Source organism: Lutjanus erythropterus, chromosome 15 (assembly GCF_056507025.1).
Source record: "Lutjanus erythropterus isolate fLutEry1 chromosome 15, fLutEry1.hap2, whole genome shotgun sequence".
Taxonomy (NCBI): Eukaryota; Metazoa; Chordata; class Actinopteri; order Lutjaniformes; family Lutjanidae; genus Lutjanus; species Lutjanus erythropterus.
The window spans coordinates 9,040,787-9,066,185 of record NC_139331.1 but is presented as its reverse complement, the minus strand read 5'-3'; the positions used below and the strand labels follow the sequence as shown (position 1 = coordinate 9,066,185).

The window sequence follows — 25,399 nt, the reverse complement described above, 5'->3', positions numbered from 1 at the left end:
TTTGGTTGTCGTGACTACTTTGTGTAATGATGCATTTATGTGCCTGCCACCTTTCTCCACACACCTCATCTCTAAATTAATTTTAAAACTCTTATTTGACTCTTTGTTTCTATTTCAATTACAATTTCAGGGTGAGGATGAAGAAATGGACAGCTACCAAGTGAGTAGATGATCAAGGTTAAAGGCGCATCATAGCAGAGAAGAGTATTTCTTTCATGTGAACAGTGAAATTAAAAAGTCTGTCTCTGTACAACTGATGCGTACATGTGTCTCTGTCTGTCTGTCTGTCTGTCTGTGTGTGTAGGAGGTGGACCTGGAGAGGATGAGGGAACAGTGGCTGGACATCGTCACTCAGAGGCAGGAGTATCTGGACCAGCAGCTACAGAAGATAGTTAGCAAACCAGGTACAGTCACCAGCACCAGGCGTTTGTGAACAGAACAGAAATGATTGATCGCAGCAACATTTCCTGCCATCCATTTTCTTGTCAGTATGCACTTTTTCTGGCAGCATGTCATTTCCTCCCACTGCTCAGCGTAGTTCAGCTTTAAAAGACCAACATGTACTTCATTCTTCTCTCCTCATATTCTGTTGATTAAAATGTGTTTCTCAGGCTATAATTTTACAGCACAAGTGCTGCTGTTCTTCAGTTACGTGTCATAAGTCAGTGGCAGTGATGTACAGTTCCAGTCATCATTATCATTACTGATCATAAGTCTTGAGCTCTTGATGTCAATAGAGTAACAGTGACTGTTTCACTTAGTTGCAAGATTTTCCTAGTTTGGAAGTGTCATAACTGCAGGTTGTTAAGTACATGATTACTTACCAAAAAATATATTATGGCTTTGTTTGTTAAGTTTGTTTGTTAAGTTGTTGCTGTAAACTAATAGCCAGTATGGAACAGGGCTGGGGAAAGGATATATTTCAAGAATATTTCCATGTTCAGGATGGTGTTACCCAAAATATAATTTCACACGTCACGCGTGCTGATTAACGGGGCTCAGCAGGCGGACAGTCCGATCTGCCAGAAACATCTCTAAATGCACAATAGGAGTCTGCAGATTATTTTGAAATAGTAAGTTAATTAAAATGGGCTTTAAGCACAAGCCTGTGTCATTTAAATAATCCAGCGCCACTGCCCTTAAATCAGTTACAGTTGTGTTTAAGGACTGTCTCTCCATCTCCCTACACACGCATTTTGAGGGTAATTTATTTGCCAAAAAAGAGAGTAAATGCACAATAAAGATGCAAAATGTGGAATACCATAATCAGATGGATGGATGGATTTCATTGTGTTTTGGATTGATGTGAACAAAAGTTTATGATTTATTTTGATTTATTATGTTCAGCAAAATAATCTTTCCAACAAATGCCGCTTTTTTGATTTTTGAAGCTTAAATGCAATCACCAGAAGTCAAAAGTTAAATAATAAACGTGTGTTAACCACAGACCTTATTTCAGGCAAATACCAAAAACTCCATTCAAAAAATCCATTGACTTCAGGACAAGGGAACTGAGTTGAGGGAAATGCTAACTCATTTCCAGGTTTTAGGGCTCATTCCTGCAGCACTCTATACAATTCCAATGAATGACAATAAACAATAATAAAATACTGTCATCCAGCCCTATATAATATTTAATATTCAGTTTTTATTTAAATACAGAGAATTGTATGTAATTTTGACCACGCATTGTTTAAATGTAATCTTTAGCTGACGCATTCTTAATTTTTTTTTTATATTCTTTTCTTTCCTCCTGTGTGTTTGCTCACCTGTGTTTGTGTGTGTAGATAAGTCAGAGGACGATGTTGAGAGAGAGTCTCAGCTGCTGGAGTGTCGCCTGACGCTCACTGAAGAACGCAACGCTGTTCTGGTGCCATCGGCTGGCAGCGGTATCCCTGGAGCACCGGTGGAGAGGTGTGTGTGTGTGAAGAAATATGAATCATTACAACAGTTTTTGTCAGTGTTTGTTTGTTTTTTTCTCTCCAGGAAAGGTTCGCTTTTCAGAATACAATGCTTCACACGCTTTTCACACTTTGTCGCTGCCCTGTAAAAACCTGCTGTTAGGAATCCAGTACTATTACAATCAAGTTCTTTTCCCCATCTCATTTTGTATGAATGGTTGACAGCAACTCATCAGGTAAAAGTCAAGTTTGCATCGCTGTGATTTTGTTCAGCTCTGGTCAGAAATGTTCAGAAAGAAGCAGGATTTTCTGATTTTCTACTCATCATGTCCTCTTAGCTGGGTGTTAATTGCTTGGCGATGATGAGGACGGCTATTTAGTAACTTGTCAGGATGAGTGCAGGGAGCTGTCAGGCACTCAGGTGTTTAGTCAGTGTGCTGACGGTGCTGTTTATCCACAGGGTTCCTGTCCCTGGAATGGAAACACACATTCCTGTCCTGTTCCTGGATCTCAGTGGTACGTCGTTCCTCACCGTAGTTTGTGCTCATGATTTGGCAAAATCCTCTGATGTCTTGATAACTATTTAACCTGCATTCATTTTCTCCCTCTTTATTCTGCCTTTTTTTCCCTCCAGCTGATGATTTCCAGTCCAGTCTTTCAGCCCCGTTGGCTGGGGGCCTGGATGCGGTACTCAGTGGCGAGGAAGAGGACGATTTCTTTGACCTTCATATTGTTAAACACCACGATCCAGAGGTAAGCTGATATTCAGGTCCCTTCCGTTTTCCCAAATGTACTACCTACATGGAGGCAATCTTTCAGCTGCTCATTTCCATGCTTTTTAACGTGGTCCAGGTGAAAGTGGAGGCCTCCTGGGACTCGACGGTGCACGAGTGCCCCCAGCTGAGCCGCGTGACGTCGGCTGACCAGAGGGTCTACCTGACGGTCAGCACAGTGATTCAGCTGAGCCACCCAGCCGACATGCAGCTGGTACTCAGGAAACGCATCTGCGTCAACGTCACCGGGAGACAGGTCGGTGTCTCTGCGGCATGATGGGCGCTCTAGGAGCGAGTGAACATGTCTGCTCCGCTGGTACAGAGATCAGTTAATTTGAGAAGTTGTGTTTGTGTGTTGGGGTTGCAGGGTTTCGCTCAGAGCCTGCTGAAGAGGATGTCTCAGCGCAGCACCATCCCCGGCTGTGGAGTCACCTTTGAAATCGTTTCTAACATCCCAGGGGTAAGTACTGACCACAGAGTTATTTTTTTGAAAAGTAAAATAAAATTTTATTTTCTTTATTGTAGGAACTGATAAATCTTCATAACAAGATATGTCTCCAGCTGCATATTTGTAGAAAAAAAATGAAGAATGGCAGAGTAGAACAGAGCACCACTGACACATCCATCACTTAAGTTACATTATAAACTGCTTGACTAGTAAACAAACAATAAAAACTGGAGACAGTGATGATGTATTCTTATTTTATGCAGAAGAATGACTTCTTGCCTTTTGTTTTGACATTGTTGGAAGATGAATTTGGTCTGACTTTGTACAATATACAAGGCGTGACAGTAATGGTTTCCATCAGTGGCAACAACTACAAAATAACAAAAACATGCACCCCAAAATAAATAAATGAACTGGTGCATTTACTCCTATATTCATTCTGTTCAAGGCCAATATTTCTGCACTGTGGCAGATAAAGATCAGGCTACACTAATGTTATTAATGTTTCACTGTTTGTAGAATAAAATTCCAGTTGTGGCTGCGTAGGTTTGTTTGTGTGATCCAAACAGTTCCAATAACTTCAGAGTGCTGTTAAGTCAAATAAAAGTTCATTGAAAAAAGGTAGATGCAATCATTTCCATATTTGTTTCCAAAATATTTTCACTGCTGTCACTTGTCGCACGCATCTAAATTAACATGGCAGTCTGGCAGCACCAAGAGCTACATTTTTGTGGATGAAACTGATGAGTTATGTTGGTCAAAGAAAGCTGATTTAATAAAAAAAGGCTGCGAAAGTGGTTTTATTCAAACTGAAGACTTTGTTCAAGGATTGTTTTCAATTGTCGTCATTTCATGTGAAAACCTAAATAGAAGCTTCAGATGTAGAAAGAAAATGAGGCCTTAATGATCAGCAACAACAAAGAAATTTGAGTCAGGTCAAATTAACATGGAAGTACACAAATAAACTACAATTGTTGTCTAATTTAGCCACGTATATAAGTGAAACCTGATTTGCATTCATTCTGAATCAGTAACCATCATTTTGATGCACTTATTTTTTAGAAATTAACCTTGACTAACCAGCTTTCAAGAGCAGGGTGTAGTTTTTAAATTAATCTATAGGCTTCTAAAAATGTACATGCAAATGATGTGAAGTGCAAGTGGTAGAGCTCAACCACACTGACATGTTTTATGTATGTAGGCCTTTATCTTCCTTTCTGCACAGCCTTGTTGAATATTTCATGCTGACTGGATTCACTCTGCGGTCTTGGTTTTCTAAATAACCGACCAGAGAAGAATTCTGCTGGTTGGAGGCTGTGGTGTACTCTCCTGTGTTCTTCTTCTGTTGTTTGTTTAGCTGTAATTACATTTCCGCTACAGTGCAGCTCCTAGATTCTATCTGCAGTCGTTTCATGTCACCAGTGGAAGCTTGTGAAAGACTGTGGCTCGTAATAAAGCCTTCGACATTTTGTGAAGGACGCTAAATGTGGTAAACATTTGTGTGATAAGCAGGATAATTTGAATACACGCAGCCCCGGCAGGGTGAACCGAGAGCTGGCATTTAAGGACGCTGCCCTGTCCCTTACATTCTGTCTCCCTGCTCCCACAGGACATCCATGGTCCAGAGGACAGGGAGATGTTGGCCAGGCTGGCTGCCAGCACCGAGGACGACCAGTCAGGTGACAGCGAGGCAGCCATAGAGAAATACCTCCGCAGCGTCTTGGCTGTGGAGAACATCCTCACTCTGGACAGACTCAGACAGGTCAGGACATGCAGTTCATGAACACCTGAGACGTGAAACATTAAAACCACATTAAAATCATTTGGTATATTGCATCATCAGAATACCTAAATGTCTCAGTTAACTGTGTTCCTTTGATTAGTATTCATCTGAAGAATGAGCACATTAAATCCTCATTGTCTCTTTCACTCCTGATGCCATTTTGGAAAATGTCAACCAGAGCCGGAGTTGGAACATTTTGCTTTCTGCCCTGCCAAATAAACAAATAAAGCAAATTAATCTGCATAATACAAAGCATCCAAATAAAGACACCAAGTGGTGGTGTTTCTATGAATCACACAATTAGAAATGCTTTGTGTGTGTGTGTGTGTGTGTGTGTGTGTGTGTGTGTGTGTGTGTGTGTGTGTGTGTGTGTGTGTGTGTGTGTGTGTGTGTGTAGGAGGTGGCTGTGAGGGAACAGCTGGCAGTCAGAGGGAAAGCTCCCAGACGCTGCCTGAGCTCTCCAAACATCAACCGGGTAAGACAAGTTTTCTTTTCTTCAGTGACCCAAACATTAAAGGAGTGGTTCAGTTTTTTTTTTTTTTTTTTTTGGAAGAAAGTAGCTATATTAGCTATGGAAACATTTTAAACCATGACACAAGACTTTAACCTATTGATCTTTAGCCTTTTTTTTAATATTCGATATTTCCAATGTTTGTTGAACAGATCTGTGATATTCAGAGTCGCAAAAACCAAAACCTTCCTTATATCACTTACATGTACTGAACTCTGCATTTTCTAACCACACTGAACTGAACGGGTGTGTCCTCACAACCTTTTTATTTTTGCTAACAACAAGATAAGATAAGAGTGAGTTATTTTTGTGGTGTTTGTGTTCTGGAGTTTAGGTTTTTTTCTTCACACAGTTCCTTCTTCTCTGCTGTTAACCCGTCTCACTAACACCCGGGCTCTAACTCTTCTAACCCTTTAACCAGCTGTCAACCAGCAGCCTGGAGCTCTACTCCTCCACTCATAAGCTCAATGACTTCAAGGTGAGACACATGAATCATGTCCACTAATCTTCTAATTAACATCCATTTATCTACCATGTCTTAGTCTGACAGCTTTTCATCTGTGTTTTTCATGTTTCTGTGATATAGACTAACAATTGTTGCTGTAACTGTGTGCATATAAATGCAGATAAATTTGAAAAAAACCTAATGAAATGCTACATCAGCATCACATGATAGCTGATAGGTTTCTAGATTGCGTTTTGGTCAGTGTGCTCTGCCTTTGAACTGTTTACCTGAATGCAACTAAAGCATGCATGATGGCAAGCAGAAACCAGAACAGTTCCAGTACCGGCCTGCAGCTGGAAAGGTTGCAGCTCCACTAATTAATAATGGTTGAAATTGTTTGCTAAAAGTTATTATCGATGGTGGCCTGCTGCGTGTTATCCAACCACTCTCTCTCCCTCCTTTCCTGCTGGGTCTTCAGCTGTCCAAAAATATATTTTTTTAAATTATTATAGACACACGGTTTAAATAATTAGCTAAAAGTGATAGACAGGGTTCATACAGGTGCTTGAAAACCCCTTTAAAACAATTTTAATGTCATGTTTTCAAAGTTTGAAAAGTGCTTGGATTTTGGATAAAGTTGCCAGTAGTAGTTTGCTTTTTAAATAAAGAAATAATATAAGTCTGACACTGGCTCAGCCCTACTTACATTTTGAGACATGAAACTTAATTTTCTAACCCTGTTTATAGCACAATGACCTCTGATTCGATATGAAATAATCATTTTGATTATGTATATAAATATGTCATTTACCACAACTGTACAGTGCTGGAAAAGCTTGAAAATACACCTTGAGAAGTGCTTGATTTAGACTTTGGAAAAGGTGTAGCAGCACTGTACCTGGTTGAAATAGTTAGCTGTAGCTGAAGTGTCTAAATAGTTGAAATAATTAGCAAAAAATAATAGATAAACAATTGAAATGGTTTGCTTAAAGTAATGGATACGTATCAAAATGGTTAGCTAATAGCTATAGATGCATGGTTGAAATAATTAGCTAAAAGTAATGCGTACATGTTTGAAACAGCTAAAAGTAATTGATAAATGATTCAGTAAAAGTAATTCATCCTTGAATGAAATAATTACTACAACTTTTAATTAAGTTTGATAATTGGCTAAAAGTAATGGATAAATGGTTGAAATAGACAGCTGTAGTGCTGTTGCACTTCTGTCTGGTCACCAACAGAGGCTGCTAAAGGTCAGAGCTTATTGAAGCACATGTGTATCATCCTCTGGGTGTCTTTCCCTCCTGTGTGTGCAGGGTTGGGAGAGTCACCAGGACCTCTCTGTGGTGCCTCCATCATCTAGACGCACAATGCCCAGCTCCATATCCCAGAACCTGAACCCAGAGACAGGTACGACTGATAAAACCTTTATCTTCTAATGGATTCTTTCTCTGGCTTTGTATTATCTTTCCCTATTTCCTGCCTTTGATGTCATCGGCTCTATTTTTGCTTTAGCCCGTGGACAACTATATCTGTCCTTTTGCTCTGTATCTTAATTTGGCACTTGTTTTCTTGTTTTCTAACACATCTCTCATTTTCCCTTCATCCCGCCTCAAAAGTTTAATCTTTTCCTACTTCTTCCCCCCTGTCCTCGCGTTCTCCGTCTCTGCTCCCTCCTCGTCTTCTCTTCTTCCCCGCGTCCTCTCCGTCAGTGCATTCAGGCTTTGCTGCGTCTTATCTCCCCCCAGTGAAGGCCGTACCCAAGCTGCTGAAGTCGCTGCTTCCTGGTGGGAAGGAAGATAGCAGAGAGCAGACAGCTGTCCATCAGCAGGTACACTCATTCAGTCGGCTCACAGTGCTCTGGATTTAAGCTTGTGTTCTGCTCGCTGTCTTATCAGGGATTTAAAAGTTTATATGCATCACTGCCGCCTGAATCTAAATATCCCCTCCACTCATCAGCACCTAGTCCTTTTTCGCCTGTTGCTATGGAAACAGAGCTTATGGAGATAGAAACACAAATAATAAATAGATAAAGTGAATAAATGCCTCAGTGCCCAAGATGAGTGGTTTTCAGAAGTTTTCAAAAAAAAATAGAAGTGATAAACCTCATCATAAACAAGGAATAAAACAGCACTTTTGTGTAGACCTCTTCATGTTTTTCTGGTTTTGAGGCAGTGCTTTCCTCAAGTGTGTCACTTTCACCAAACATTTTCATTTCTCTTGGCTTCACCAGGTGATGTCAGAGATTCGGTCTGGTTTCCTTTGGAAAACTGTATTAACTCACCTGCAAGTTGACTTTGAGATTTGGCAGAGTTATCCATAATTTCAAAGAGATGGAAGAGACTTGAGTGTACAGTGTTGTACTGTCCCTGACATTATGCGTTACTTTGTTTTGAAAAGATTCAGGGTTTCTTGAATGTGACCATAATTAGGGACTAACGCCTGTTTAATTAAAATGCAGTCTGTATTCAGACACTTTATTCACTCAGGAAAAAACGCATGTTAACACAAGGTGTAAATGTTGTCATCACATTTTCCTGACCACACGTAGAGTCAGTCCTGCTCGCATTATGTTCTCTATCTGGATACGTTATCCTGATCCCAGAGTCTTGCCTTTGCATTTACACCTAGTATTTTCCACACATAATTTCCACACACTGGATGATGCTGCCATGTAGATGTATTAATAAACCAACATGTGAAGGGCTTGTACTGACACATCATGCAGTTTTGTGAATTATTGAGTGAGGGGAAACTTTAAAAACTTTGTGAATTAGGCAGATATCATACATGAAGTTATTATTTTATTTATCTGCTGAATTACATCTGTTTGGTGGCTTCAACGGACCGATATTGGATTTTTGGGCCAGATGCTGATAATGATATTAAAAAATTTCATATCAATATATTCTCTGATATTGCATTATAAACACAATCTGCATTATATCCTGCCAAAAAAAAATTTAATATGGGCACATATCAGACAAAATATAGACAGATACTGATATAGATATAGAAAAAGCTGTGATAAGCCAATATTGACTGATAATATTGGCCAAGCGATATATTGGTCTGGCTCTACACAGAACAGACATATGATGAGTAACTAGAGTTGTGTCTCTTTCAGCCTTCTCACCTGCTAAAAACAGATATCTGTAGGCCTGTTGCTGCTCTGTGGTGTGTGGATGCCAGCACCTCGTTCAGATGGTTTTTACTCCTAATATACAGTAGGAACACAATGCGAGCAAGACTCCCTCCAGATGTGGTCTGACAGATCCGATCACATTCCAGTCACGACACATTTCCACCTTTATTAACATGTGTTTTTCCTTAACTAGATAATGTGATGGGATACAGATTTCATTTTAATTCCAGGTGTAAATGAGGTGTTAAGTCAGGATATTGTGTTCTCAGCTGCTTCGATTTTGACTGTTCTTTTTTTTTTTCATTTAACAGCAGAAATCTGTGATATATTTACTGTGCATAATCACAAAATTACCATAATTTGTCATCAGAGATTAAGGAAAAATGCTAGGTTGAAATAATCACTTCTCGGACAACGGTGCTAAAGCCAGAATGTTCTGCTTTGAGATTTCCATTCCTGGCTGGAACGTCAGTTTTTGTTTTCCCATTCAGCATTAAATAGAGTTCAAATTACTGCTGAATGTTCACAGAAGGAGTCAGTGTCTGTGAATGAGTTGTGTGTATCACTTCATCCATAGATTATTCATTAAACAGGGATTCAACCTTTTTAATAAACCATCTATGGCTTCGACTCCCTATTTGGACAGCAGTCCTCATATTTCAATGCCATGTTGGGTAAGTGAATCTGAAAACCAACTTACGCAACTGGGCAAGTGGTAAAAAAGAATTCAACTGTTATACTGACAATCGAATAATTGTTCAAGTAATTTTCCAAACAAAAATGGCAGAAAATGCTGCTGTCAGCCTTTTAAAGATGGAGATTCCCCAGTTTTCTTTGCTTATTATCATATTGAACTGAATATCTTTGATTTTTCAACTGACAAAACAAACAAATTAAAGAAATCATCTTGGGCTTTGAAGAACTGTTACAGACATTTTTAATGTTAACTTAAGTCTTTGTTGTTATTTGATAACCACTAATAAATACAGCAGTTTGTACAGGGGCGAGTAAAAATTGACTGGTAAGTAGGTTTCTGACCCACTGAAACAGTAACACTGAACCCTGCGAGGGTCCCGCATATTTCTATTTTAATTTTAAGTCTCCTGCTTCCCTCCTCTTTATGAAGAACATCACTAAATACCCTTAAAAGCCTCATTTGGTTAAACTGGGAACTTAAACTTTTTGAAACCCCTGCAACTGATTCTTAATGTTGCAGTGGATAAATCAGCATAAATCAATAAATTATTTCTATCTGCAGTGTTTTGTCTCATCTACAAAAAGAACAGTCCATCAGCTAAAACAACTATGAAAATGCTGCTGCCAGCTGAGTTTTACTGCTAATAATAAAGAGCATCACTCTGAGCAGCTTTAATGAATACCGCTCATTATTGTGTTTTGGAAATTTCTGCCGGTTTAACAGTTTAAATGTTACAGGAAACACCTTGAAAGTATTTCAGGCTTGTTAAAAATAAACGTTACTGTGACTCTGAGTCACAGCATCATGTTTGTAGAATCAAACCCAGGTTACTAGAGTTACCGTCTTCAGCCTGAAACATGATCACGTGCAGTACAAAACATCGGTGCCTCCCCAGTGATTGACGTCCTGTACGACGTTTGAGACGCCGCAAAACAGCTCCCACTGAGACAGGAGCACACTGTGTGTAGACGAGGGTTAATTAGGAGCAGGTGAACATCGCCGCCCCCGCTCCTTCACCACCTCCTCATCCACTGATCTCCAATCATGTGCCATCGAGACCCGGGAGTCTGCAGATTTTTCGCCGCAGCCAAACACTACAGCATCTGATTCGGCTGATTAGCACCTTGAGCCGCGGAGGGAAGCTAATCAGGGAAATCATGTGCCGCCGTGTTCGGTTGGAATGGAAACCCGCGGGGCCTTGGCGGTGCATTGTTTGAGGCCATCGCCCTAATTAGCGCTTCACTCCACCCTGCCTGCCACAGATGTTTACAAAGGTCAAACACCAAAACAAAAGCCTCAAGTACTGCAAATATTAGCAGGCTGTTGGTGTAAATTGGATGAGTGACTGATTGTAGCCCTGATCTCAACACCTGGCTGAAAATTAATCAGTACAGTGGACGCATTTCCCATTCATAAACCTGTAAATGTTTGGTGACATGAAAATACTGTAGCTGAAATCCTGGAGACAATATTAAGGCTGTAAAAACTGTAAAAACTGTCCTAATCTTGTCTTCAGAATTTAGGACTTGAGACTTCTGTGACTTGAGCAAATTCAGAAACACTTCAAAAAAAAGAAGTCCTGTATAAGGAAAGTATTTGCTCTCAGTTATGTGTAACACACAATTAAAGGATAAGACTGGCGGCACACTAAATTTTTCTTACTGCTGACAAAGCCGACTGTGTATTAGTCTGTCCCTCAATACTTTCCAACTGGTGTAACTCGTCTCAGTCCCAGTGGTTCTTTCTGAAGACAGAAATCTTTGAAAATGGGTCATAAATATGCTGATGGTGATCAGTCAGTCCACTGGACTGGTCCAAGCCGGAAAAAAAAAAACAAAAAAACCTTGATGTTTGCTGTTTGTATAGCGCCACATTTATTGTTTTGGGTAAAATACTGGATTGGATGTTGGAGTAACTATGGGATGGATTGTCAGGATGTTTGGTTCAGACACTGATGTCTCCCTCAGGATGCACTGAAACAACTTTGATCTTGTAACTTTCAATCCATCATCAGTTCAAAATTTTAATTTTACATTGTGATAACGTCAGATTTTTAAATTGCTTTTCTTGGCTCAAGGAAAGTTTCCTATACCAGGGGTCTGCAACCTTTGCCATCAAATTCTATCATCTAATTCTATTCTGTCAATTCTGTCTTTTCCCTGAAGACTTTTTTAAAGACTAAAACAACACCAAAAATTTGGGGAAAAGGCGCTGAGCCACAGTTGTAGGCTATGACTTTGTGTGTAGGCTACAAATTTTTACAGTTGGTCAGTTAAGAATCACTTTACTGTATAAAAAAAAAAATATCTGAGACGACTCCAAATTTCAAAGCAACACACTGCAGTAGATTTCTGAGTTTGTCTCACCTCAAACTCATACAGTATGTTCTGAAATAACCTTTACAGGTTGGCAAAACCTGTTAATCTTTAATTTAGTTGGGAAAAAAATGCATTTCAAAATTTGGTCACAGTGAACTGTAAACTTGATTTGTTTCTATTTTGGTGACTTAAAATTAAATGGTTTTAACTGAAAATATTTAAATTTTAACCATCATTCACTTTCAGTTGAATGAATTCACTCTATAATTTTCTAAATACAATTTTTGGGGGTTTCTAAAAGTCAAAAATTTAAGCTTATTAAAAGAAGAAAAGTAAATTATCTGAACAAAAAATTTGTAGTTGGTAGAACTTTTTCAAAACTTTGGCTCAAAACTCAAAAATCTGTTGCAGTATGTTGCCTTGAAATTTTGAGTTGTCTCAGCTTTTTCACAGACCTACAACAAAGATAAATGGAAATGAATAATGACCGTTATTCATTTGATATAAAGTCAGAGGAAGCCACTGGAGAGGCGCTAAAGAGCTGCATGTGGTCACGAAGCTGCGGGTTGCAGACCCCCGGGTCTACGTGAAAATGACAACAGAAGAGGCAGCCGTTCTTGTGCACCTGACGTGTTGTGTTGACTTCCAGGTTCACTGCCCTAAAAGTCCAGAGAGGGACAGGATAGACGTGTTTGACCTGCTCTCTGATGGCAGACATACTGTTTTCCACGTAGGTTTTGTTCTGCTCAGAAGCAAAAGTAAAAAGAGACCCGAATCAAACCAGAATGAAGTGTTAACTCCCTGTGAACGTGACGTGTCAGAGCTGCACGAGAGTCACACAATCACCCTGATTAATATCCTGCGACTGTCTGGTATGAACACAGCTGAACAATCGTCCTAATTTATTAAACATCTTAAAACATCTCCAGATATAAGACGATAAAATTTGTTTTTATTTTTATTACCCTCTCCAGAAACTCAAAAAAAAAAAAAAACATTCAGAAGCAAATCAAACACAATATTTAATCAGCTGATGGATCATATCGAATGTTAAGGAGGTAACGAGAAGACTGAATAGGGATAAATGATTATGGGTGCAATTATAATTATGGTGCAATTATCCTGATTGTTTTACCAGTTTATCATGATTATCTGTCTGAGTGATCTGATGAACAAATATTTTTATTGCACTTTCTGCATCTCATATCAACATCTTGACTGCTGATGATCACTGCAATAAATTATTCTTCTCCTTTCTAATATATTGATCTGCTGAACTGATTATAAGCAATTAAAACAAGTCTGTGCAGTCCACATATATCGTAACAGATGGCTGCTGGCCCAGTTAGTTATCCTAGTTTAGTATTGTATGAGAGAAAGCAGCACAGTATGAGCCTACAGTATCTGTCATCTTCTTAGACTCGTAGATTAACTTTTTCCCCACAGGCTCCATTTCTGTCTCACTGTCAGACTGAAGCCTGAGCTTTATAATTCCCTCACAGCAGCTAATCACCACTTCATGCACACGGTATAATGAACAGGTTCAGAAATCGACAGGCTCTTATTAATATCTAATCTCCGAGTTGAACCGGGCTGAAATGACGCCGACTCGCTCATGATTACATCTTGAAAATCTGCTCGACAAACCGTTCAGCGCCAATTTACAGATTTTCAGTTTCTTATAAAATGTCATTAACGGATCATCTTTTAAATTCCTTCCCTGTCGCAGAGTTTGCCTCGCATCGTGGTGCAGTCGGCCAGCGTCGAAGAGGGCATGAGCAAACAGCAGCAGCCAGTAAGTTCTCCAATCACAGATGGTCTGACACATATGTCCATATGTACTGGGAAAGCAGCAGAGGTGGCAAAAGTACACACATTCTGCACTCAAGTAGGAGCACAGATACTGGTATAAAAAGAGGCTGAAGTACTGATTCAAGTTCTCAGCTCAAATAAAAGTAAAAAAGTACAGGCTCTGAAATGTGGTCAAAGTATAAAACTAAAAAGTCTGAAGGACATTACATCTTTTGCTTTATTTTTGTCCTGTTATGTATGCTTACGTCATTTTTGTCTTTTGTCGTTTACGTGTTTTTTGTTTTCGTATGTATTGTTACGTTGTTTTCGTCTTATGTCGTTTATGTATTTTTGTCTTGTTACATGTTGTTACTTTGTTTTTGTTGTGTTGCGTCATCTTCATCTGATGTCTTTTACATATTTTTTGTCCTCTTTTGTATTGTTATGTTGTTTTCGTCTTCGTCGTTTGTCTTTTATGTATTTTTGTTTTGTAATGAATTGCTACGTCGTTTTCGTCTTATGTCGTTTATGTATTTTTGTCTTGTTACATGTTGTTACTTTGTTTTTGTTGTGTTACATCGTTTTCATCTTGCTACACCTTTTGCGTTGTTTTCATCTCGTAATGTCTTTTTGCACTGTTTTCGTTTCACATTAAAACTGAAGTACAGATACCTGAAAAATCTACTTAAGTACAGTATTTGTATTACACAGTATGTGTACTTAGTTACTTCCCATCTCTGGAATGCAGAGACATACACTAATACATATAAACTATCTTACTTTTTGGGTGCATTTGTCATCTTGGAAAAGGCAGATTTTCCAAGCAGGAACCATTGAATCACAACCGTACAAACACTTTTCTCAACAATGTTATTCTGCAGCTATCTGTTGTAAAAATGAATGGTACAGAAACCACACTAGCCTGGCAGTTTATTGGACTTTTGTTAAAGAAATAACAAAATAAACAGTATAATTCTACTGTTTTTAATTACAATTTTATTGTAATCTTATTTAGTATGTCTAGATGTGGTTTTTGGATTATAGGAGGGGGTTGTTGGGTTGGTGGGGGCCACTGAAGCAGTTATTTCTGTGCTTTTATGTTTCTGTCTGCAACTTCTCTCTTGTGTCTTATGTGTTTTATTATGCAATAACTGGTAGACAGTTGGTAACAAACAAGACCAGCCACTAAGTTGCATTAATTAGACTCCCAGTGTACATACGCATTATGTTGTCTTTACAGATTTGAAGAGATCTCTTGAAAGCCGCTCAAATCAATATTTTTATATACACAGTGTGATACACTGACTGACTGTGGACTGTGTGTAATGTGAACTAGATCACTTGTAATTAGGGCTTGGTGATGTGGACAGAATCAACTATCACAATATTTTTGACCAAATACCTCATTACTGTGACAATATTGTAGCTATGACTGCTTTGATTAAGTATCAACACAATAATATTTTTGATAATCATTAGTAATGTGGATATAATGACTAAGTGGGTAAAGGCAAATAGTAGAACAGCTAGAACAGTCAGTAAGTTCAGAAAATTACATCACTTAATTGTAATGCAGCCTCTAAAACCAAGCAAAGACACTTATGATTTTTGAAAGTAGTGGCTAAAATAAAATGCTGCAAAGTACTCAACCAATCACAATTGTTCAGTGCTGCAAGCCCCACCCCCAAAGTTCCTGTACCTTTGGAAAGTATTGTCCCTTGAGCAGAGAGGACGCTCACTGCAGAGCCAATGAAGCTAGGGTCCAGATGCACCCTAAGGCCAGTTTGACAACAGGGACTGGCTTTCTTTGTTAGTCTTAACCTAACCCTACCCAATCTCACTCTTCAGGTGGAACCTCACTCTGTCCAGAGGTGGAGCTGAACTAAGTCAAATTTGGCTCTGCAGTGAGCTCTACTTGCCCTAGCAGGGAATTTTTGGGGTGTAAAATAATGTCCTTGGAACTCTTTTCAGCAGTTATAAATTTGAGGGTAATTTAGAGCCCGGTACCTGTGATGGAAACACACTGAGTTCTTCAAAATGTTTCTAGTCCCTCAAGAAACTTCCTGCGGTGGAAGTGCAAGCTTGTGAACATAGTCAACATTTAGCAGCTAGAGAGCCAAATATTTCCCTCAGAGATTAAAACGTTTACCAACCACACTGTTTACTAAAGAGATCTCCCTCTCACCTTTACAGGGTGATGACAGTGTTGTCTTCACAGCTTGTTTTTGTAAAACCCATATGGCCAAAACTTCAGGTGCAGGTTGAAACTTACTCTAATCAGATAATCAATTGAAACTAGTAGTACAGAGGAAATACTTCCTTGAGACAGCATAATGAAACCAGTTTTGGTCTTGCAGAGAACAATTTCGCCCTAACCCAAAAAACTATGAAAGATACACGAGTCCTTAGAGTCCTGTTAGAATTAAGATTTTGGAAACTGATATTTCAGGCATTCAGACTTTTATTGCAATTTCACAAATACCACTGTTGCCACTGCTTCCCTCATAGGTTCCGATTGAAGAAATCATTCCTCCCAGCCTCCAAACAGAGAGCCCCAGAACTGTGCCGCTCCCACCCCCAATCATCCCAGAGACAGAGGACTCCACCCCCAGTCCAGTGAGCGAAGCATCAAGCGGATACATCTCGACTAGCATATCTACAGCAACGCTGTCAGAGGTCTACACACTGAGCTGGGACTTGCCTCCGTCATCCGGCAGCAGAGCCGACGGCTTTGAGGCTGTGCCAGACGAAGAGGAAGAGGACAATAAAGTGACCTATCCTGAATCTTCTCTTGAGGACCGATCAGAGCCACAGGAATCATTGCCTGTTTTGCACGATCAGGCAGCTGAAGATAAGACTGACTCCCCACCGTCTAAACCAGATGATAGTCTGTCAGATTCGAATCTGAATCAACAAGAACTAAATCAGTCTCCATCAGTCCAGTTGGAGGAGCAAGGAGAGTCTTCAGACTTATCAAGCCAGACCAAACAAAAGCAAGACTCAACAACTGACTATAGTGGATCTGAACAATCAGACAGTTTGGAGCCACTTAAAGATTTATCGTTAGTACAAGAGAATGAAACCAAACAGACAGAAGTTTCACAAATAGACCTCATAAAATCAGAAAGCCCTCTAACAGAAGAACTTGAGCTCGCTGCCACAGACAAAACAGAAGCTGAACTGTCACTCCACGATGAAACACAACCATCGGGACAAGAAGGTCTGTCTGAGACTGTCGTCCCTCAGCCACAGCAGCCTGAAATGGCACACCATTACGAAACACAACCATCTGCACAGGAAGATCATACTGAAACTATCATTCCTGAGGCACAGCAGCACGAACTGTCGCTCCACAATGAAACACAGTCGACCTCAGAAGGTCAGGTTAGTTCTGAAACCATAGTCCCTGAGCCACAGCAGCTCGGACAAGACCAACCAACCATGGAAAGTGCTCAAGATTCAGCTCCAAACCTCCCAGTTGTGTCTGCAGTCTTGGTTCCAGCTTCTTCCTCATCTGTAGATCTGGTTCCTCTAGCATCATCCAAGGAACAGGCCCCTTCTGAGGTCTCAAACACAGATGGCATCTCCATCCCGACTCCACCCTCAACCACAGATGTCCAACCTGCCAATGAATCTATGAAATCCACTGCCACTCCAGATCCTTCCCTGTCCAGTGTTCAGCCTTCCAAACCTGATACCTCAGCAGCAAACCCCTTCAAAATCCAGAAAGTGAAGACTTCAGACCTCAAGTCCTTTCAACAAATTTTGGGTGAGGAGGAGGATATGCCAATGCAGGGGGGGCAGGCCAGCAGCCCAGGGGCGGAACTTAACCTCTCTGTGCCAATGGAAACCCTCGAAATTATCTCAGACTCTGAAGAGGGAGATGCAGCTGCTACTGCCATTCTTCCTGACTGGTTGAAAGAAGGGGAGTTCGTGACTGTGGGGACCAATAAGAGCGGCACTGTCCGTTATGTTGGACCCACAGATTTTGCAAAGGGTACCTGGGTGGGAGTGGAACTGGAGGTACCAGCAGGTGAGAAGAAAAATACCCAAACTTGTTGCTATTAAATGCATATGACCTTAACGTATTCTTCACATGAATTATAGTTAGTTCTAGAGATGTCCTAGTCTTGCGATACCACACGATTGGTTATCTTGCTGCTTACCAGTCATCTGGGGATATCTAAAGGCAGAATAGTTGCTTTAATGGCACCAAAAATTGCCACTAACAAACTTACACCAGTTACATTTTGACTTCTGAGTCTAGGGATGCCCTGATCAAGTGTTTTGCTGCCAATCATATTGGTTAGTAAACAGCCGATACAACCATTTTTTGTTTTCTTATAGCAGCTAGTATAGCAGGATTGTAGGACAGTTTGATATTAAGCTAAACTTGACCAGTAATACCAAAATTTACCACTAAGTGCCACAGGTGACTCAGCCAGTCCTGACTGGAACATGGTAAAAATCTTTGTACTTTATACTTTTTGGTAGAAGTTTTGTATTTCTGCAACATTACTGACTTACTACCTTTGTTTTTTCGCCAACAAGTCTCGATAGCTTGTTTTGAATTCATTCTATGTTCACGTTTGGGCAACTCAAGGCACCTAATTAGCTAATTAGCATGTGACAATGACACCGACTCAGCTGAGTACTGCCTCAAGTTTCTTGTGACCTTAATCAGTTTCCAAGATTGGCAATCAGAAAGCATTCATCATGATCTCCTCATCACACATTTTTACTGAATATTGTCCAATAACGATTGGCAGCCCATTAATCTTGGCATCCCCGGATAGCTCTATTACCATTTAGAATCTCAAACAAACTTTTCTGTGCCTTTCTCCAGGAAAAAATGACGGTTCAGTGGGTGGCAAGCACTACTTCCACTGTAACCCCGGTTATGGCGTGCTGGTAAGACCAGACAGGGTGAACAGGGGTGGCACCAAACGCCGTCGCCAACAGCAAAAGCGCCGTAGCGCCAACCTGTCTGGATCCAGCCCGAACCTGGCAGCCCTCACTGCCCTGGCCAAAGGCGAAGGCGGCGGGGCGTCAGCAGGCCGCAGCAGAGGAGAGAACCGCAAGTCGTGGAACACTTGAGAGGATCAGTAGCATCTGCTAACTGGCTAATTGCTGGACACCCACACGCAGCAGCTGGGTGATGTGATTATAGGTTGAGTTTCCAGAAAGAGTGACAACAAGTGTTTTATTTGGGCAGATCTACTACAGGCTTCACTGTATCTGCTCCTTTACTGTAAGTTGAGGCCGACACACGATGAGTCACTCCATTCTCCTCTGTCGGGGGAGGGAACAGTCTCATTTATCAGATGTTCATCTGTCATCATCTGTTAAAGGACTGTATCCCTCCCTAACGTACTTAGTATTTTGAAACATAAAAATATTGAATGTTTTATCAGAATGTGAATGTGTTTCGGTATGTGGATGCAAATAATAATTTGTAATTTTTAAATGGTGGATGTCTCATTTTGATTGCACAACAACTTGATGTGCTTATTTCTACTGTTCTCAATCTGTTATGCGGCTGCATGTTTGGATAGACCTCCAAGTGTCGTAAATCTTGTACCTTTTGGTATTGTTTGATCGGAAGCTGATCTTTTATTATTGTGCCTTGAAATCTTACGACTACTACTCAGCAAAAATGTGCCTTAATGATGCATGACCAGATTCTGTGCTGCTGGTAGGGTAAAAACTGTTTTAACTGGAGCGCGTTTTAGCTCTTGAATGTGTATTTCTACTGTTTTAGGGGACAAAAACTTGCACTCCCTTTTCGGACAAACTCTACTGAAATTTAGCAACATTTTTTAATCGGCGTTGTCGGCAAGTGTGTTGAGATTGATTGGAAGTGAGTTATTTTAAAGGTGTGACCTTGAGTATTTTTTTTTTTATCACTAGCAAGTTTTGAATAAACTGCGTGCGTGTATGGGAACATGTTGATTTTCTATGTAATAAGGATACTTGAGGGATTAACGCATTTAGTATTAATTTTTGTCTGACATTTTTTACTTGTGCATTCAAGTTGATCTTTTTGACTGCTTATTTATTTAAACATTAATGTCAATGTTATTGATGATGAAAAGCAAAATCAACTTTTTATATTGTTCAATAAATTTCCTTCTGCTGTCATCAAACTGTGTGATGAATTTTTGTAATCAACAAGATGGTAAACCCAGAAAGTCTGTTTGATATAGCTTTATTCTCTTGTACATTATATATATCATACTAAAATAAACACAAGTTAAAAAAATGAACAAAGAAACTGTACAAAAAAATGTATATATACTACATCTTAATTACAGAACAGTCTACTGTCCAAAAAAGGCACTAAATTCTGAAATGGGCAATACAGTAATTCTGAACATAACTAGATTTGAGATTGATACAACAGCATTCAGTCCTCTTTTTCGGAGCTATATTGGGATGAAGTGGATGGTGTTTTCACTGGGGACACTGAAGGACATGTAGACATGTTTGACCCTGACACACCACGAGAGGACACCCCTTCAGAGTAAGCACTACCACTGGAGTACACCACGACATCGGGTGGGGGGGAGAGCCTGTTTCAGGTTTCAGTCTGTGATTCAGATTTTCCAGTTTTTCTCTTGGAAAAAGCACAGAAATCTTTTACTTCTTGAGCACCTGAGGGTTCTTTTCTTCCATCCCATAAACATTTCTGTCAGGCTTGAACGCTCACATAAAAATACTGCTGGATTAAAACTTGCTAATTGGGCCATGGCATCTCTCAAACACTAAGGCAATTCATTTCAAAGTGTCTTAAGTGAGAGAATAATCTCTGAATGCACTCTTTGTAGTCTTTTCCTTCCTCACACTTATTTCATTACGTCTAACATACAATAATTCTTTGTATGGGGCGAGAACGTCACACCAAACTCCAGAGAAAAAATCCTTCAAATACAAAAGAGTTTGCCTGCTAATTTCAAATGCTTGGCAACTGAAAAGTGTGAGCCAGTTCTTAAACATTTGTATAAGCTCCTCTTTGGACCTATCAGTCTAAAGTCTTTAAGGAATAGTTCACCTCATAATAGACCCTGCTAGCTCTTTTTGCAGAACCTTCAACGTTCTCCTTTCCTGTACCCAACGTGTTAGGCTCGTCTATGATGAAAAGAAAGCCTTTTTTTTTTTTTTTTTTAAATTAGATGGTTAAAAGATGTTGCCAGGGGACATGTAAAAGCAACATTTAGTCATACCTAAGATTAGCTAATGGTAGCAGAATGCTAGCTAGTTAGCTAATCTACATCGATCATTATCTAGCTAGTTACATGTGACACTATATGACCGATGTAGATTAGCTAGATAGTTAGCAGGGTTTATACATATATATATATATATATATATATATATATATATATATATATATATATATATATATATATATATATATACATATATAACATTAGCTTTTTGTAAAACTAGCTAACTGACAAATATTATAGATTAGCTAGGTAGTTACCTGGGGTCTTGTTCAGATCTAACTAGCTAGCAAACAACTGATGTAGTTACAGTTTTTCAAACGTTAGCTATTTGATGTAACTAGCCAGATAATGACAGATGCAGATTAGCTAGTGTTTTGCTAACATTAGCTAATTTAAAATGTAAATACATGTGTTACTTTTAGCCACATAAACTAACAACTGATATAGATTAGCTGGGGGGTTAGCTAGTTTTTTGCAAACATTAGCTTATTTAAAATGTGGTCCTTTTAGCAACATCTTAAACCATCTATAAAATTAGTGTTCTTTTCAACAATGGCGAACCTGTCTAAGTACAGGAAAGAAGCAAGTTTATCAAAGTTCAGCTAGCAAGTTTGCTTAACTATTATTGGAGCACAGCGGAAAAAAGGGGCAGGACTAGGAAGGGTCCATTGATATGTGTTTTTTGGTCTGGCTTGTGGGTGTCAGTATCCAAACAGCCCCTTGATTCCATCTCTCATTTTCAATAATACTTGTGGTTTTTTACAGTTCCAGATATGAAACACTTTTCACCTAACTGCATTATCAAAACACAATTTAATTGTGTTTCTAACAACTTGAATAGTATGGAAATGGAACAGGACAGAACTTGGCACTGTATTTTCATACAAACCTTAATGGTGTCGGTATCTAGTAACAGATAATGTAACTGTAGTTATGCTAAATTGAATGGTTTGTTTCTGCCACATATATAGTCGATAGTTAGACACTTGTGTTTGCAAGGTCAACAATAAAATGCTAGATTTCACTATGGAGTTTGGCCTGTCGTTACTTTAAGGAGAGAACAGTACATAGTGGGGCTTTGATTTAATATGATATGGTGTGTGTAAAGCAGCTGTATTGAAATGTTTTTTTTTTTTTCACACCAGCCCCATAATAATATATTGGACGTTTGCCATTTAAAAGGAAGGCTCGGGGGGGAGGAAGGTTACATTTTAAGCTCAGTCAAAATAAGGTGCATCATCATTCATCTTTCGCAAAATAGCTTACTATCTTAGACACAAACAGGGGGAGACTGTTGTTCAGTCAAATAAGGGATGAAAGGAATTTAAAAAAAAAATGGTTTAAATGATGACAGAAAAATAAGTCAGGAGAAATTAAAAAGCATGATTAATTTAACAATAAAAGCATGTTTCATTTCAAAACATATGTCATTCTTTTTTTGTACATTACCATAAAAAATGAGTATAAATACATATTGTTTTTATCTTTCAACCCTTTCTTTTTGAGACACAGGTCCCAGTACTGAGTCACTGTATTCGCAGCTTCGTACACACAGAAGCAATAGATTTAAATAGAGCTTTACTAGACTAGAGCCCAGGGCTGGGAGTCATTCTACAAGCAGGATCCACAGACCAGATTAATTTATACATCAGGTCAACGTCTGACCATTTAAACATGAGGAATTACAGAAGGTTTCTGTCTAAAAGCTTCTGGTTTACTGCTTTGTTTTATCCTGCTATGTAGAATATTTTCCCAGTTCTCCAAAACCATCGTGAAGGCAGGGGTTCCCTCAAAGCAACAGTTTGACAGTTTGGAAAATACGCTTATTAGCTTTCTTTCTGAGGGTTAGATGAGAGGATTGATACCACTCTCATGGCTGTACGCTAAATATAAAGATACAGTAATGAGTCAGGTAGCTTAGCATTAAGACTAGAACTAGCAGGAAACAGTTAGCCAAGTTTTGTCTAAGGTTAAAAAACTAATCCACCTAATAACACTTCCATTGTTCACTATTTATTACCACTTTTATTTTGTATGTTTAATCCATACCGTAAAAATCCAGTTTGTGGTTTTAGAGGTGTTACGTTTTGTAAGCTAGCTTAGTGTGAAGAGCCGGGAGACATTAGCTTAGTTTAGCAGTGACTCTGGAAGCTGGTGAAAACACACCTAGCCAAGCAATGTCCAAAGTTAAAAAAAAAAAATCTAGGGCGCCCCTATAGCTCAGTCGGTAGGGCGTGCGCACCATGTATTGAGGCTGTTAGTCCTCTGCAGCGGCCGCTGGTTCGAATCCCGCCTGCGGCTCATTTGCTGCATGTCATCCCCTGTCTCTTCACCCCCCTTTCCTGTCATACCTTCAGCTGTCACTGTCAATAAAGGCAAAAGTGCCAAAAAAATAACCTTTAAAAAAAAAAAAAAAAAAAAAATCTACTCAACAACACCTCTACAACTCACAAATTACCACTTTTTATGATTCATACAAAAAAATTTATCTGCAAATATTACACTTTTGTGGTTTTACAGGCTGTAAGCTAGCTAACAAGCTAACAGGAGACTGTTAGCTTCATTTGGCCTAGACGCTGGAAGCAGGAAGCTGGCTCTCACCAAAGCAAAAAAAAAATTCCACCTAGCAACGCCACTACGGTTCACAAATTACCCTTTTGTATGTAAATGAATTGTAAAAATGACCGTTCGTGGTTTTACAGGTGTTACGTCTGTAAGCTAATTCTGATGTTAGAGCCAGGAGACACTTAGCTTCACCTAGAAGAAAACAGCTCGCCTTGACCAAAGGTGAAAACATCTTTCTACTAGAAACCCAAAAGCTCACTAATTAACACATTATCTCCTGTAAAAGTATAAAAAGTGCACAAGAAGTTACTGTGCCAAAACACTGTCAATATTTTTTGTATGGCTTTAATAAAAATGAAATATAACAAGTTAATTAGTGACTTTTAGAGGTGTAAGTAGGCAGATTTTTTTTTACCTTTAGGCCGAGCTATACTGGTCATGTCTCCTGGCGTTAGCTTCATATTTAGCGTACAGGCATTAAAGTGGTATCAATCGTCTAATGGAACTCTTGACAAAAAAAAGTGAATAAGCATATTTCCCCAAAATTACTATTATTTTAATTTTCTCACCCAGAGGCCCAATTTGAAGATAAGCACTAATACTTGACACTTAGTCCACCCAAAGAAACAGGACCTATACCTTTAAGAAACGCAGCACTTTGTCTCTGCTTGTGACATTTTGATGATCTTCAGTCAAAGATGGTTTTGGAAAAGTTCCACCTGAGGCAAAAAAAAAAAGAAAAAGGAAAAAAAGAAGGAAAATAATTTCCAACATCACCGCTTTAAATGTCTTTGATTCCCTTCAAAGTGGTGCTTTTACCTTTGAGGCTATATAGATGAAATAAAAGCAAAACATTGCCTCAGACGTTCTGATATTCTAAACCATTTCCAGTGTGGATTTCATCTAATTTGATACCACTGATATTAAAAAAGTCTTCTGAAAGCACATTCTTTAGGCTATTATAAAGAGGCAGCGTCACAGAACAAGTAGTAAATAGCTTAGGGGTATTTTTATCGTTATATATCTGGCTGCTAATACCTATCTTTACTGACACAGGCCTGCTGTAGTGTCACGCCCACACTGGCTCGAGAAGCTTCACTGAGCGTGAGAAAACAACCTACGTACCCCGGAGGAGTTAGTAGTAGAAATCGCTTTGGATGAACGCGAACACCTTTTTCAGATTAGCTTAGCCTCTTAGCTTTTTGCTCCAAGCATCTTTTTCCTTTGGCATGGATGACATTTAAAAACAAAGCACAAATATTCCCCTTATTACATAGCTTAAGTTTGCTTGATTATCACATTGACCCTAAACTGATTCTCATAGCCTCGAGTACTTAACGATATTGTCACTGGGAAGCTAAATACCAAGGCAAAATGATTGTTTATCCAGTCACTGTTTGGGCTAAAAACAGAGGGAAATGCGGGTGAGAGAACGAAAACCACTGCTGCTGCTGGACTGGACATTAATTCTGACATTTTATATGCATACTAAAAAGTTGTTTTTTCCTTGATGCCAGGGAAAAAACGTCAAAACCTGCTGTATACTGCAAAAAGTAAAAGGTGTATGAAATTAAGGCTACTTCTTTTTTAAATGACTTTTTCAAGGTTTTCGTCCAACAGCAGCTCAACAGTAGGAAAACAAAACCCACTCCGCTGAGGAATGAGAAGACGATCAGCCATTCTTGAGAACTGGGACAAAACTGTATTTTGAGGGGATTTTGATTTTTTCTCTTCAATTATGCTGGAAAAAGTATATTTTAAAAGATCAAACTCTTGGCTATTGAACCTTGCTA

General features: G+C 39.3%; 1 protein-coding gene across 10 annotated transcripts in view; it reads left to right on the top strand.

Moving 5' to 3' along the window:
* LOC146314052 (kinesin-like protein KIF13B) overlaps positions 1 to 19,958 on the top strand; it is a 54,216-nt gene extending 34,258 nt beyond the window's left edge. For 4 of the 10 annotated variants that reach the window (XM_084737517.1, XM_084737520.1, XM_084737515.1 and 1 more), the window contains 15 exons: positions 131 to 160; positions 305 to 404; positions 1,788 to 1,914; positions 2,362 to 2,417; positions 2,536 to 2,654; positions 2,754 to 2,930; positions 3,042 to 3,134; positions 4,732 to 4,884; positions 5,303 to 5,380; positions 5,838 to 5,894; positions 7,178 to 7,271; positions 7,574 to 7,692; positions 13,751 to 13,816; positions 16,321 to 17,845; positions 18,659 to 19,958. In XM_084737517.1, the coding sequence (XP_084593643.1) occupies positions 131 to 160; positions 305 to 404; positions 1,788 to 1,914; positions 2,362 to 2,417; positions 2,536 to 2,654; positions 2,754 to 2,930; positions 3,042 to 3,134; positions 4,732 to 4,884; positions 5,303 to 5,380; positions 5,838 to 5,894; positions 7,178 to 7,271; positions 7,574 to 7,692; positions 13,751 to 13,816; positions 16,321 to 17,845; positions 18,659 to 18,909 (3,045 nt within the window). In that variant the 3' untranslated portion in view covers positions 18,910 to 19,958. Of the gene's footprint in view, positions 1 to 130; positions 161 to 304; positions 405 to 1,787; positions 1,915 to 2,361; positions 2,418 to 2,535; positions 2,655 to 2,753; positions 2,931 to 3,041; positions 3,135 to 4,731; positions 4,885 to 5,302; positions 5,381 to 5,837; positions 5,895 to 7,177; positions 7,272 to 7,573; positions 7,693 to 12,670; positions 12,752 to 13,750; positions 13,817 to 16,320; positions 17,846 to 18,658 lie in introns of all 10 variants that reach the window. The other 6 variants (XM_084737524.1, XM_084737518.1, XM_084737516.1 and 3 more) reach the window with 6 other exon arrangements.
* Positions 19,959 to 25,399: the final 5,441 nt, after the last annotated feature.